This window comes from Hippoglossus hippoglossus, chromosome 18 (assembly GCF_009819705.1).
Source record: "Hippoglossus hippoglossus isolate fHipHip1 chromosome 18, fHipHip1.pri, whole genome shotgun sequence".
Taxonomy (NCBI): Eukaryota; Metazoa; Chordata; class Actinopteri; order Pleuronectiformes; family Pleuronectidae; genus Hippoglossus; species Hippoglossus hippoglossus.
This window is the reverse complement of record NC_047168.1, coordinates 12470838-12487092: the sequence shown is the minus strand read 5'-3', so window position 1 is coordinate 12487092 and position 16255 is coordinate 12470838. Positions and strand designations below refer to the sequence as shown.

General features: G+C 43.3%; 1 protein-coding gene across 3 annotated transcripts in view; it reads right to left on the bottom strand.

Annotated features, from left to right (window-relative positions):
- Positions 1 to 16255, bottom strand: part of poln (polymerase (DNA directed) nu) — a 40531-nt gene that overhangs the window by 1624 nt on the left and 22652 nt on the right. The window contains exons 19-22 of one of the 3 annotated variants that reach the window (XM_034569423.1): positions 14881 to 14958; positions 10754 to 10865; positions 8210 to 8292; positions 3315 to 3446 (exon numbers count right to left, since the gene is read on the bottom strand). In XM_034569423.1, coding sequence (XP_034425314.1) covers positions 3315 to 3446; positions 8210 to 8292; positions 10754 to 10865; positions 14881 to 14958 — 405 coding nt within the window. Of the gene's footprint in view, positions 1 to 3314; positions 3447 to 8209; positions 8293 to 10753; positions 10866 to 14600; positions 14779 to 14853; positions 14959 to 16255 lie in introns of those variants that run through there. The other 2 variants (XM_034569425.1, XM_034569424.1) reach the window with 2 other exon arrangements.

Here is a 16255-nt window from a genome sequence, read left to right as displayed (position 1 = left end):
AACAGTTACATGTCAGGTCATTTGTTGATGCAGCATTATCGGTGATTATGGTAACAGCAAGCTTACAATGACACACACACACACACACACACACACACACACACACACACACACACACACACACACACAGGCACGCAACATAAACACACACACACAAAACATTGCATCCACGTAACAAGTAGAAAAGCAAAGAATTCAGGCCCTCAAACACATTGGAGCACAATAATGTGATGCACAAAATACACAAACAGGTATGCAACACACGGTTAGACCCACACACACACACACACACACACACACACACACACACACACACACACTAACAGTGGGCCCAGTACATTCCACCAGCTGAACAACAATGGAGCAGGCTTTACAGCTAAATCCCTGTAGTATCCCGTACTATGAGGAAAGCCAACCATGGCATGAAACCTGAATGACCCTCTTCCCAGAACTCACACACACCTACACACACAATCACGTACACAGGCATAAATGCATAGGAAATGAGCGCACACCACTAGAAACAAACACAAAAACCAACTCACTGTGAATCCACCCATGACACACGAGTGTGACCTTTTCACGAAGAATGTGACCTTTGTTCCGGGCCCCAGTGACAGGGACGTGTAGTGTACTTTAGGTCAGTGAAAACACATCACACAAATGTTCCATTTATGGACAGGTATGACTGGGACTCATGTGAATACTGGAATGTGTGATATTCAAGTTCAACCTGTTTTCAAGTGGCTCAGGGAGAGTGGCAGTATAGATGATGGGCAACAAATCTTCATAATGTTTCACTGTTTAAACTAGTGAACCTTCAGATGTAATTACAACCAAACCACGTGTTATTTAATGTTGTAAAAACCAATTTTCTCAATATGGATCAATATGGACACACACACTTAAACTGTAAATATAAAAGCTAATATCTTCTGCACTGTTTACTCTGTAAAACTAAAGTTATATGTCGGTGAAAGGCTCATATTGACCAATATTACACAATAATACCAATAAACCAATGTGGAAAGGAACTTTAATCAGTATCTTAATATTGTTTTTGGTCTTTATTGCCTTCTATTCTACTTTATTAATTTGAGATGTAAGACTTGTAAGTAAAGAAAGGACTAAAATATATTTAGTAAATCGAAGAGGCCATCCTGAAATCCTGCAATTTGACTTTTTTCTTTATTCTTATCCATAGAGCTTAGTGCTACTGCCTTTTGTATTTTCAAGTCTTTACCAACTTCATTCTCTGCAGTTATGAAATATCCAAATAGATACGTGCACGAAGAATTTGCCTGCGCCTCAGAACCTGGGCATGTTCATGTGTGAGTGTTAGCACAGCAGGGTGTTTACATATCGGTGCAGATTAAAGGCTTCCCTTTGTCTGTCGAGGCCTTCAGAAGAGTTGACTCATTTCTTATCTCTGTGATTCCCCCTGTTGTGTGTGTTTTTTTAAAAATCCTCCTTCTTTCTACATCTTCTTTAAAACCGGTCGCCACGGGTGAAGGTGTGACACTCGTCTCAGGAGCTTTACAGGCTTACCCAGAGTGGTGGCTTCAGCTCATTTTAATATCAAACACAGTGAGTTTCAAACACCGTTCAGAGAAGCACAACCCTGGCAACTATTAAATATTCCTGCTCTGGCTCTCATCTCTGTACCGTTCCTCCTGGGTTTCATTTTATGCTTCTGTCTCCATGAAATCTTCTTCTCCCTTTTACTTCTATTTACTTCTCTCTCTGCCATCACCCCCACACTGTGAAGCCGTGACATTAACCTCACCTTCGCTTCGCCCTGTCCCAGACGCTTCCAACAAATATGACAGCAGCTGAGCCTGCACCTCATCTCTGCTCAGCCTGCCAGCGTCCACAGAAACTGAGCAGAATCCTGCTGTGTCAGATACCAATCAACTATTAACTCAGAGAACAAGGAGCAACAGCATTAATCTCTGCTCTGAGCCCCAATCCACCAGCTCCAGCCGGTGGATCTGGTGTGATGTTGTACGTCTCCTCCCAGCCAGCACAGACTATCTTAATCGATCTGCTTTATTCCTGCTGTGGAGTGAGGGAGGGTGCGACCAAAGGGGAAGCGATTTGAAAACAAGTGACGTGAGGAGAGTGCGAGGGAGAGACAAGAAAACGCAAAGAGAAAAAGAGGGAGAGAGCAAGCCCGAGACAGACTGAGGGACGGAGCGTGTGGGACGAGCAGGGGCCGACAAATCCCAGCACCGTCTCCGATGGGAGCATCACCATGGTGATGAGCTGAATTAAAGCCGACTGTTGGGCGCATCATCGCTCTGCCCCTGAGAACGAGGAGGCTTTCCACTGTGATCCGTGAGCAGCCTTTTTGGGAGAATGAGTCCAGTGCGCTGCGTAGATGAAGAAGCTGACACCGAGGAAACAGGGAGGTCAAGAGTAGTGGGGGGGGGGTGTTGATGGGGTTGAAGTGGGTGATGGAGCGCCTGTCTGAGCGGGACGGCGGGGTCACTGTCTTTGACAAAGGACTCCGCTATCACGACTGGCATAAATAAAGAAAAACCTGACCTAATTCCAGATGTTTACAACAAGATGATGTTATTTTTCAGCTCTTACATGCGACACCAGTCAGAGAGATGAGCTGAGGCCAACACTCACACACAATTCTGCTCTTTGGCACTAATCTGATTAGGTTGCAACTGGTTTACACTCCAGCCTATCGGTGTTCAATTAGCAGGAACGTCAATACTCTACACGTAAAAGATAAAGTTAAGACGGGATTAGATCGCAGGCCGGAGACTGAGATCCTAATCCAGACGTGGTGCTCGGTGTCGTCCGATCCGACACTGGGCTCGTGTACAGCCAGGGTTAAAGTGCAGACTTTACACTCTTCTGCGTGTTCAAGTCTCAGGTGTGCTGCGCTGGCAGTTATGTTGGAATATAAATAGATTGTCCCGTCTCAACCATCAGCCCCCCCTTCACATAAAACACTCCCCCCCACCAACTCACCTTGTTGCCCCTCCTCCAATATTGACACACAGCAGTTTGTCTCATTCCTGCTAATGTAAGCACATCCTCTTCTTTTTCAGACAAACACACACACACATAAATCCATACTGAGTGTGGGCTGGGTAGTGTAACTAAAAGTACAAGGTGTAACGCAGACACACGCACAAACACACACATTTTAGTTAGAATCCTTAAAATGAACCCTTGGTTTCACTTTGACCCGAACTTCTATTCCACAATCATTGTTTAGTATCTGACTTATTTTCTCCCACTTCTGTTCTTTAACCTGGAGGTGACATTTGAGTGGAAGATGAATGCAGACGCACCTTGTTTGTGGCACAGCTGGATGGTCCTCTGGATGAAGGCCTGGACATCTCTGTAGGTCTGGAGGAAACTGTCCTGGAACTGACTGGCCTGGTGGGCACTCACACCCAAGATCCCTGATAGTCGCTCGCGGCCTGTAGGGAACAACTTTTACTGATTAACTTTATCATATTTAAAGATTCAAGGCAGATATATTGGTGAGCTGATAATATCGGCTGATATGGGCCTTTCGCAGACATATCAGACTTTATGTTTACTGATATGAAAGCTTTTATTTTCCAGAATAAACAATGCAGAAAAGATTAATGTTTAAATTTGACATACGAATGTGTCTTGGTCGTGCTGAGCAAAAAAAATGCTCGTGGTAGCTTCATGTTCATCATACAGATAAAGGAGCAGCATCAGCCTTCTGAACTAATCTCAACCAGAAAGCTCCAAAGCAGATTTCCCCAAAATGTTGAATTATCATCATGAATGGCCGTCAGGGAAAAGACCTTGAGCTGACAGATGAATAACCAGAGATTTTTTAAATGGAGCAAAACGACCTCTATCTTGACTGATGAGAGGAGAAGAGACCGGGGGGGGGAGTAAAGGGAGGAGAGGGAGCAGTAGACAGACTGGACCAGAGGGTGAGAGAAATGAAAAGTAGAGCCAAGTGAAGGGCGAGCGATAGAAGTGGAGAAGAGGACAAGATAAAAGCAGAGAGAGCAAAGAGCAGGGTTAGACTGCAAGGGCTGTGTGACAGTGTGTGTGTGTGTGTGTGTGTGTGTGTGTCTGTGTGTCATGGTATTGAGGTTTAATTTCTACTGTTCCTTCCTGTTACCAACATTAGCTTCTTTTGACAGTCAGCCTCTGAGTTTGAGGATGAAGATGTTTGAATTCATTGAAGTTGTCTCATCTCTCTGTCTGGTGCGTTCACATTTGCTGAAATGTGTCAGGACGCCACTGAGGCCCGGTTCAGACCCGACATGAACATCCTGCAAGTTCTTTTTTTAGCAAAATGAACACAAAAAGCGTCCTGGGCCACAGGATCCTTTAACTCTCCACAGTTTCATAATGAACCGAAAAATATCTTCAGACTTCCCATTGTTTCCCAAACATTGATTTATTTGTGGAGGCCCCGACACAGCATCAACGCTGACGCCTCTTATTGATTTTCGTTTTTTTTTTTTTTTTACTATTTTAAATGAGTAAAACCTTGTCGAGCTGCTTGCGGCAAATTGATTCGCTCAGCTGCTCCTTGCCGCTCTCTCTCTCTCTCTCACACACACACACACTCGCTAAAAAACAACCACACATTTGCTCTTTAAAAACAGCAGTGACGTACAAAGATGCATGTAGATGATGTATATTTGCATATAGAGTGTGAGATCCAATCACAAATGGGTCACGTTCTAATCTTAGACTCTATGTAAAGATGACAGCTCCCAAACAAGTGAAGCCAAAACATCTTGCTCTGCCCCCTGGTGGCTGGCTGCAGCGTAGGTCATAAACCTCGCCTCCTCCTTGTTAGCAGAGGGGGCATGGACCAAAACTAAATTTTTCGTTTTTGTTCAAACGTGTCGGCCACCTTTAAATACAGCCTATAATTTCAATGTACTAGAGCTGTACTTAGAGCTGTCCACTTGGGATTGAAGCACCCAAGAGGCAGAAGCATGTTTATTTCATGTAGATGTTGTGGAAGGTGCTTGAGAGCTCTGCCTCTGGAGAAGTGTGTTCCTGCATCTGTACGAAGCCCCACATTCCTGCTGAATGAGGTCACCTCAGCGAGTGACCTCTGACCTTTGTTCCTGACGCTCCCTGCACTGCTCCTCTTGTACTCCTCTCAATTTCTTTTGTCCTCCCTCTCGTCTCTTCTTCTACTACTGCTGCGATTCTTCCTGTTAATTCAGATTTTTCTGCCCTCTCTCCACTGCTCTTGTGATTTCTGCCCCCACCATGAAACGTTTCTGTAAAGTCTGAATGTGAAAATGCAAAAAGGCTGATGATGAAAATATTTTTGGAAAGGTCACTGAAGAACCTCAGCTGACAAAATGTAGATCAGGTCCATCAGATGTAATGAATGTAGCAGTTAATATTGATCTATTTTTTTAAGCCTTTCTTTTTGATGACTTCTTATTTTCACAGTGCACACTAAGCCCATCTCCTTCATCTCTACTTTTCTTTTTTCTCCAACATCATCGCTTGGCCTTCTTATCAGTTGACCTAATTGTATAACGTATGCATGTGTGTGTGTGTGTGTGTGTGTGTGTGTGTGAGAGTCCATAGCACCGCTCTGCCCCTCCTCCCTGGCCTGATTATTGTCTTGCGGAGAAAGCTTTCTTTTAGTATTCAGTATCCATGGCAACGCTCCTTCCATGAAGAGCTGTCTGTCTATGCTGATCAGGAGCTCCTTCAATTCCTCTTCTCATTTCCCTCTCTCTCTCTCTCTCTCTCTCTCTCTCTCTCTCTCTCTCTCTCTCTCTCTCCCGCTGCCCCACCCACGCTTTACTCTTCCCCTTTCCCCTACATTACTCTCTCCTCCTCCGCCACCTCCCCCCTTTCCTCTCTTTGCCTTTAGCCTACATTTTCAGCCTTCCTCCTCTCAGTATCTCACTCCATCGTTCTCCTTACACACTTCATATGTTCTCAGCATTTTTCTGAACCCTCCCAGCATCCAACCCACGGCTCCATATATGTCTCCAATTAATTGCATTTTGACATTTGCCCGATTGACGATTAGATTTGAGGTTTAGTGAGATTCCTAGAACGGTATCAGTCTGTGTGTGGCTCTGTTGGCTCATTGTTCTTCTCTCCTGCCCGAGCCATGACTCCAGCTCAAGTAGAAAAACCCCAGAAGCCTCCATCATCAGCTCGAGAGCATCAGATTTTGTTGAACTCCTTCAGCGCCCTCAGAGCCTGTGGAATATCAGCGCTGGCCCAGTTCCCCTACGTGCACATTCTGATGCAAACCATGCGCTTTAGGTTTTCTGCTGATTGGCTAATTAATGAAATCAAACCTATTTTCTGGACTCGTCATGACGCTGGACTCAGGAGGAACAGTGAAGGTCCTGTTTTGATTATATATCACGACTGGGTCCGAGTGAAAGAGGAAAACATGAAGCTAAAAAAATCGATAGAAGTCTTCTGTATAAACAACACACACTAAGCTAGGTATTGTATTACACTTGTCCTATGGAATATTTTCTTTTTTCATTTTAAATATTGGACATCCCTGGTGTCAGCAAACTGTAAAGAGGTCAAATCCAATGACATAACTGACCTATTTAGATGTATAACACAAGCTAAGCACACGAACAGGTTAGTGATGAACTACTTTTACAGTCATTTAACTTTCTCTCAGTAAAATGAGCGAGAACATCTCTCACAACAATGACCTACAAAGCCAGAACAGCATGCAGCCCCTGAGCAGGTTCCGAAACTGAGAGAAAAGGACCAAAGTGTAAACAATAAGAGCATCTGAAGGTCCAATTGTTAAAAAGCTTGACCCTACTCGTGACCTCTGACCTCTTCACCCAGCTCTACAACACGTTTATCAATAATATATAATGACTGGCAGCCCCCAATGCCCTCTGGCACTTCATTACAAGGAGGTGTTAGGCATTCACTTTGTAGAAGCCTCAATAAAAAGAACTCTTACAAAGGGAATTGTTCAGGATGTATAGTGAAAGCTACACGACACCCAGGTTTAAATAGGGAACTTAGTTTTTCTCCTTTTACAGTTGATTTAATAGCCATGAGATATTAAAGTCTTTTTAACTCACCATCTTGTCAAGTGCCTCAGACTCCTTCAACTTGTCTAATGTTCATCGGTATGTTTCTCACTTCATCAGGACATATGGTGCTTTTACCATGTCCTTCCATTTTGGCTCAGACGTGTCAAACGCAGTCAAGAACACATATGCCTCAGTCATAAAAGCATGAAAGAGCTGTAGCTTCTAAAAGTGTGATATAACAGATTTTCCTCAATATTATGAGGATTCATTTCAAAGGAAGATATGACTGAAATCTGATATATGCTCCCACAAATTCATTATTTAGGTTATAAGCCATGCAGTCACTGATTATTAGATTTAAAAGGTGCTGTAGTCTGGTAGTTGCAGTTTTAGGGTTTTACTTCTAGTTCTAGCTGACATTGTCAAAACTGTTATTATTATTTCACACTTCAGGCTTTTGAAAAATCAGGCATTTATTAAATGTCAGTACCTTGACAGTTCACTGACTGTTTCACATCAGATCCTAGCAGAGGCTGTTAAGGTGCTTTGTGTTAGTCAGGAGGAAAAAGCTTCCTCAGAAGCATTTAATGTTTTTAAAAACCTGCCTCCTCCTCCTGCTGAACACACACATGCCAACGTGGTCACACTGTGCTGAAAGATGCACAAATGTCCATATTGAATATATGCACAAAACATTTACTTACACATATAGGTGCACAGATGTTAGTTTAGTCTCACATGACGCTGTGTCACTGGTCATGTGTGCATGTTCACAAGAACATGGTCAGAGTCTCTTTATGAGCCACAAGGGTGCATTATACATTCATCCTCCTCTTACTCATTTCTCTCCGTCTTCCACGGCCCCTCTGCCTCCCACCCACATGTCTGTCCACTGTGTGAACTCAGGAATGTGTTAAACAACATGAAACTAAACACAACACAATCTAAAACATGTATAGGTAGTGATAACCTGCAATTAAACTAACTTCAGGTTCTTTCTCAGTACCATCTCTGCTGTCCAGCTCATCGATGTTGACTGAAGAATACTTCTATCTTCATTAATCAATTATTTATCACCCACTGCCCTGTGAGAACATGCCCCTGTGAGAGTGTGTGTGTGTGTGTGTGTGTGTGTGTGTGTGTGTGTGTGTGTGTGTGTGTGTGTGTGTGTGCGCGCTGACCTGCCCCGTACACAACAGAGTAGACGATGCGCTTAGCGTGTTCCCGATCCTCTGAGGTCACCTCACTCTCACTCACCCCCTTCCTGAGGTACAGAGAAAAACAGATTGAGAGAATTGTTTTTATACTTAAATTAACTTAATATTGCTTTAAGGTGAACAAAATGGTGTAGAGGTGAAAAGATTGGTTCAAAAATCAGATGGTACACAAGACTAGATTGTGACTAATGAATAGGTTATGATTTTCAAGAGAAAAATTGGGATAAAACATTATAGAAACTGTATAAAACAGTTGCAACGTAAGTATCGTGTGATGAGTTGTGTGCATGTACAGATAATGACTTGTTTGTCTACTTTGATTCTTGTTGTTCTGGTGGGAATTGAAACGGAGACAGATGAGGAGGTAAATCAAGAACAATTGAAGAAGGGAACAAATAAAGCAGAACGAGAGGGACACTCGGAGAGAGAACACCTCGTCCAAGGCTAACAACCAATTTATCCGGATCCGCTCCAAAAAAATGTGGAGGAGAAAAGGAATCCTGGACGGATAGAAAAGCAAAGAGAGAAACGTAAGACAGAGCAGAAAAAGACGGAGGATGAAAACTACTAAATAGAAACTAGAATGAAATGAAAAGCGAAACCAAGTGAGGTATGGAGGTTAAAAGGACGTGAACAGCAAGTCGACAGAGGGACTAAGAAAATAAGAAGGACAGAAGAAGAGAGAGAGAGAGATAGAAAGAGGACAGTTATGTAATGTGACTTGTAGACAGCCGTAGTAGTGGGGATCAGACAAGGTGGGACGTCTGCAAAGTGGCGTTTCTGGAGGGGCTGACGGGGAGCTGCCAGGGCAGATCAGTGTTAAGAGTGGGTCCCCCCCCCCACCACCACCACACACACACACACACACACACACAAATTACAAGTGTGTCTGCTGAGCCTCAACACTCCAGTGTTTCATAAGGTCAGTTGTGTCACTGCCTGTGGCCTCAGTGTAGGTTCTTAAATATGAGACAATTAGAGTAAAAAAGGTTCCCTATGACAAACACATGCAAATACATACATGTCTGTTAAACGTCAGCTTCAGGTAAATGCTGGGTTGTATAACCTTAGATATTAGTGACCCAAAGGTGAGCGTTCCTCTTCACTGTGCATCTGGCTGATGAGAAATCCATACTAGCTTTTCACTGCCCCCTGCTGGATAGGTATTAATCTACTGGAGGCTTTAAAAGTCAGGTATGCAACACACAGCATTTTGGATCTGAAACACACTCTTATGTCCAAGTTGTCCTAAAATGGCTGGTTGTTCTCACATGAACAGGTTTTGCAACTGACACCTGTCAGCAGGAAGTTGTGAGAAAAGAAAGCGTAGAAAAAAGAAATTCAGAAGAGACTTATTCTCATTGTAACAAAATCTAAATCAAGCAACAAGGAATCAGTTGTGTAGCAGGAAAAGAAGATTCTCACAACACAGACTGTGACAAACAGATTTCCACATTTTGATCTAAACCAGTTTGGGTGTTGTCTGTTTTCGCCCCGTTCATCATTCTGTTGGTATGTGGGTGTTTGTTCGCAGGAAATGCTAAATGGATTTCCATAGAACGTGGTGGAAGGACGGGCCAAGGCATTTTTTTAATTTCTTTAACATTGCAAGATACTGTGAGATAATTGAGGATTGATTGGTAAGAGAATGACGGGACACTAAAGTGAGGAAAGAGGTGGAGAAGGAGGGGAAAAGATGAGTAGAAAAACAAAATAGTGATGAGTGATTGGTGATTGATGAGAGAAAGAAGGGAGGAGAAAATACAGGAAGGACGGGACTTGAAAATATAAGAACAGGGAGACAACTGGAAGGAAAGAATTAGAAGACAATAAACCAGAGAGTAAGGTTTAGTATAATCCCGGCAGAGCTGCAGTGACAGCGCACCAATTAATTTGTTTAAGGTGAAAGAGAGATAATGTAAGAGACACAAAGTCTAGCCTCAGCAGAGGTGTAATTATGGCCTGTGTGACCAGGTAATCTGTTTCACCGGCCGCCCTCTGCCACACACCTGACTGAGATAGATGACAGGAGCAAAGGTAGGACGCTGGGAAACACACACACACTCAACACACACACAAACACACAGACTCAACACACAGCATTGACAAGACAAGACAGACCTGTGTGTACACACTGACACACACTGGCAGCAGGAGAGAAGGAGAAAAACACAAATACTTCAAAAGGTGACAATGTCATCACTAGGGGCGACCGGCCCAGGGGTCTCCTGCCCGTGGACAACAGAGAGCAAAGGATGCTGTTGGCAAGGTAGTCATGGCAACAAGATTATTAAGTGTTTGAAGTGAAGGAGGCGGCAGTCTGGAGAGAGAGCGAAGGAGAGACTGGGAGTTAGAGAGGGAAGGAGAAACTCTGTGGGAAACCATGAGTGTCATCGCTGGCCTTTGATATCAAGATTGAGTGTGTACATGTGTATGTGTGTGTGTGTGTGTGTGTGTGTGTGTGTGTGTGTGTGTGTGTGTGTGTGTGTGTGTGTGTGTGTGACTTACCACTGAGAGGCCAGCATGGTAAAGACGTCAGCTTGGGGGTTGGTAAAAACACGGAGCAGCTCAGGGTCGGAGGAGAGATGAGCTAAGAGACGCAGCTCCACCTGGCAGAAGTCTGAAAAGTCCACACACGTACAAACACCTTCTTAATGACACATGACTTCAATAGGGCATCCATGATCCACAGCCTGTCACCTTCAGCTGAGTCATTCCCAAGATTTTATCAAATAACCAACAGTTTAATTCTCCTCTGAAGTGTCTGAAACTGAACTGGCTGCAGCAGGCAATTAAGTGTGAATCAGGACACTTGATCCAGGGGCACCCGGCACATTTACCAGCTCGACACAATCTAATTTAAAGTGGATTCAGGCAATATCTCCAACTACAGTGAGTGTTGTGTTTCTCCTCACAGTAAAAACCAGCTGGAAATGAAAAGTATGCAATAAGAGGGAAAGGGCCTGATAAAAGAATCAAAGAAATTGCTGCTAATCTTCTCTTGCACAGACAATTTTACACAAACGGAGTATTTCATGTTTTTTAAAGCCCCCTCCTGGTACACAGGTATTTAATAGTGAATAAATAGTGTCTATCTTACAGCACACTGTGGACAAAATAAAACATTTTATGTAAAATTATCTTTGTTTGTAAAATATTAACAGACAAAACATAGAGATAGAGAAGGAAAGGTCCGACAGTTACAGGAAAATGAAGTTGCAGAACAGACACAAGAACATTTCAACACAAAAAACCTCTGAGACCAAATCCCTTCACAGACTCGCCCGAGGCAATTACAGTACAAGCAGAGAGATAACCAGAGGTACTAACGAGAGACACACACACACACACACACACACACACACACACACACACACACACACACACACACACACACACACACACACACACACACACTTCTTTGTGGCAGGTGACAGTGCATCAGGATGACATGTTCTGTACTGACAAGCCTACAGTTCTCTTGTCAGCTTGTCAGCTCGAAAACTGAAACATCTCTCAAGACAAACACACTCACACACACACACACACACACACAGACAAACAGACACACACACACACACACACACACACACACAGACACACACACACGCTCAGAAACAGCCATAAAGCCACTGCTGTTCATTCCATTACTGCAATTTCACCCTCTGCTCCGCTGCTTCAAATTCCAATTAAACTCGACTAAATGTGGGAATAAAGACTCAAAATGGAAAAAGGGGGAAAAACCGAAAGAGTCTTTTCTCAGTCGGGCTGAAGCAACCATCTGTAACAGGTTTCAGCTCACGCAGGGGGGGGGGGGGGGGGGGGGATGATGGAGGACGGGTGTATGGGATGGCGATGGAGGAAGGTCGTGCACCGGCGCGTTCAAAATAGTTCCATTTATCGTCATGGAGATAAATCTGAAAAATTATTGCGATGCGATTTTGGGTCAAATTATTCAGCCCCACTGAGAAAGAAACTCCCTGGACTGTGCTGTTTAAAATGCAGGTCATGACAAACACTGTTTAACCAAGGTCAGACACGTGGCAGAGGAAGCTGATGAAAGGGAAAGAGAGTGAGAGGAGGATGGAGGGATTAAGAAAAGAAAGCAGGGTGGAGGGGAGAGGGTGAGGTGAGAGGTGGAGGGGAGGAGATGGCTTCGGTTGTGATGAGGTGAAGGAGGGAGTTTCTAAAGATATCATCCCATCAATGTTTTATGAGCCCGATCACATTTCCTCCGAGCATGGCCGCCAGCCTCGGAAACATATTGCTGACCAGGATCTGTGTGTGTCTGTGTGTGTGCGTGTGCGTGTGTGTGTGTGTATAAAAAGAGGGTGTGAAAGTGGCATGAATAGAAAGAAAGGAAGATTATGGGGATGGATTTTTGTAAGAATGAAATGTATGAAACAGAAAACTAAACATGAATGTAGGGTTTTGTGAGTGTGTGTGTGTGTGTGTGTGTGTGTGTGTGTGTGTGTTCTTCTGCTTCTTCCTGTCTCTGTGATAAAAATGCCACAATCAAGAATCCTCGTATTGATCCATACAGAAATAGATCCAATCTGCAGTAAGCTGTCAATAGACTGAATCCTTCAACTACAGCAGATAAATCCCGTCTCACCTTCAGACTGAAACTACACAGCAGAGAAGATGTAGTTTTAAGATGCTCAATCTGATTAGTTGTATTAGTACATTCATTATTAATCAACTGAATATTCACTATTGGTCTGCACTCACTTGAGATGTGAATTTTTAAACAAGAGGCACTTTATCCTTAACAACATTCAATACGTGGTATCGAAGCTGAAGCCGCAGCAGCTTTGATGATTGACAGAACAATGAATGTTGATTGACAGCAAATTAAGTGTTGTTAACTTCATGTGTTTTGGTTTTAATAATTTAACAATAGGCATCTACTATTTTGACTAACAAAATAATTCATAACTAAGAAATTATTATTTGTAGCCCTAATAACTAGAGTCTTACCAATATATAAATAATATGAGCCTTTCAGAGAAATATCAGTTTCTGCGTTTATTATGTTTGCTGAGAGGAAAAGTTTTATTTTATAGACTAAATAATGCAGAAAAGACGTGTATTAGTTTTTTTTAGCTCTATATATTCAGTTGTCTTTGTGTTTTCTTTATATTCACACTTTATTATGATATCAAGCCTTAAATAGATGTCTTTGTCATAAAGGTTTGAAAACGACACCTTAGGAATCATTAACAATTTAATTTTCCACTCTAACTCTCATGTTAGTATATATACTGTATATATCGGACCATGTATTGCTTTAGATCACAGATATTAAAAACAATAAATAAGAGGGCACCAGCTCCTGCAGTTCCTTGGACAACATACTAAGATATTGTGCGGACTAAGTGTCATACATCTTTAATGCAACCAGCCACAGTGGCCTGAACAGCCGTCAGTGCTGCTCTGCAGAACAGCACAGAGTGTGAAGGTTAGAAGGAGAAAAAACCTGCAAATTGAGAATATGAAATGTCCCTCGTGGGTTGTGGTAGGTGGAGAAGAGCTTCCAGAAAGAATAAGCAAACCAGCACAGGCCAAAGAAATAGTGACATAAGTTGAACTAGATTGTTAAAGTTAAATAATGTGTCGTCAGACCAAGGAACCTCTAAGTTCAATGACATAAGATTAGACCTACTTCGTGATGATAGAAATAATAATCCTACAACTGCTGTTAACATTTTAATTTACCTTTAACTTCGGCCTTTATCATCCGGCATTGAGATTCAAATCGTTTAGGGTTAGTGTGATGATAGTTTAAACCAACACACACAAACACACACATGGTCAGCAGTTGCTCCACTTTGGGAAGGACATCAGAGGACACAACTGGGTGAGGAGGGGTTGTTTCCATGGCAACCTTGCCTCTAAACGCACGTGTGTGTGTGTGTGTGGTTGTTGTGGGCATATGTGTTGGCCTGATGCTGACCATGTCCATGTGTTCGTGAATTGCTGCCATGTTGTGTGTCCATGTGGGATCCTCTCTCCTTTTCACTGCTGTCCTCCTGCTCACCCTGGTTTATCCGTCTGGTTATGTAAGTGACACACTGTCAGGGCCAGCAGACGCCCAGCCTTCCCCGAAAAGCCCCCCCAAGCTGACAGTGTCCTCTGTCTGCAGAGCACAGACCGGCGTTACACCCCAAAGTGACCTCAGACCAGCTGAGCTTGTGTCAACATGAGGGTTTTTTGTAAGTTACAAACTTGAAACGACAAATATAACTGAGGCAAAACAGTTACGCTGATTAGATGCTACACATGGAGGTAAATAAACACAGCAGCACAAGAACAAGATAAATATGGACTGATGTCAACAGACCGACACACTCTTCCCACAAGGTTGAACCATAAATGCAGAACTAATGTGGTTTAGCTGTGAAGCAGGAACTTCGGGTCAACGGCCTGAAGAGCAGCTAAGGGTAAAAATCAATTTGTGTCAAACCATGTGAGTGACTAAAGTCTATGAGTGAGGCCTTTACTTGTTAGTTGCACAACAGACAGTGGTTTGTCTTGTTCAAAATATTTCAGGGAAAATATATATATTCAGGCAAAAATGTTAGAAAGAAATGATATCAAAAAATAACGTGTTGTGAGTTTATTTTTTGACCAACCTGCAGCAAGGAAGGTGCAGCCCTTCTGAGGGATGAACATGGCTCGGGGGTGAACTGTCACCACCTCCTCCTCCTTTCCTGTGGGACCAAGCACAGACCCCTGAGGAGCACTTCACCACATCACGCCTCAGTCGCTGCTGTTTAAAATGCGTGAACTTAATTTTAGTGCCCTCCAGTAACCGCTGTGCAGGTTTTTACATTTTTCAGGTTGTCTGCATTTAAACCATGACAATGTACAGTGTTCAGCAAATGATAGTTGTGTTACACCACACACTTAGCTTATCACAAAGCATTTTTAATTGTGTCACTTCCATGTTGTCGACCTTCCATATAAGGAGCAGCACTGTCTTTCACAGCCGATCACAACAGATAGATTGTGATAATAAATACATTGTGTGTGTGTTTGTGTGGTTGACAGACAGTGACACAGACAGTGACACAGACAGACTCAGAGAAACACTGACAGTGAGCAGCTGGGGACTTAGTGCAGCAATAAAGAGTCAATACACCTAACTTAGTTAAGTTGTGGAGCCAAATCGCTGCATTTAGACACAAATCAGAATCCAATGAGGATCCGTCTATCTCTGCACTCCGCACTGATGAGGTCCAGTACAATGAGCTATCACATCCTATGTCAGCAAGGTGAAAACAGCTCTTCAGCAGCTTCAGGACACACAGATACAAATACTGCACTGTAATCAGTGGTGATTAAGGCTGCAAACTCTCCCCTGAAGGCACGAGAACAGAAGTGATACGGGGATGACAGACGGCAGGAGGGAGAGGAGGGACGATGTGCAGGATGGACTGAAGAAGATTTGATGACAAGGAGCTTTGGGAATCTGAGTGAGGAGCAGGAGTGCTGATGGTAGCACCTACGAATCCCTCAAACAGAGAGAGAACGGGAGAGAAAGACAGAGGCAGGGACAGAGCAGGGGACAGAAATAGAGGTGTAAAGTTGAGGGTGAGACCACCGCAGCTACGACTGGAGGCAGAGTCGACGTGGCCTGGCCAAGCCAACACATTAGGATGTTTTATTCATTAACAAATGGAGAAATGCTGTCAGACGGCTAATCCTGCACCTCAGGAAAGTCATAAGTGCAGCGCTGCAGATAGGAGATGACTTCACAACACCACAAGCAGCCATCTTTAATTAGGAGCTGATCGTTTATCAAAGGACATAAAGCCATGACATCAGACTTGGATGGACCAGGGCTTTGCACGTTAATGGTGACATTAATGGTGCAGCTGAAATATTTTTGAACAGCAAGTCATCTTCCAGTTTACATGTGATCCCTGAACCTTTGAAAAAAACACGGAATTCGGCACAGCTAGAAGTTCCTGTTTAATGATTCATTTCCCATAGCGACTACTATCG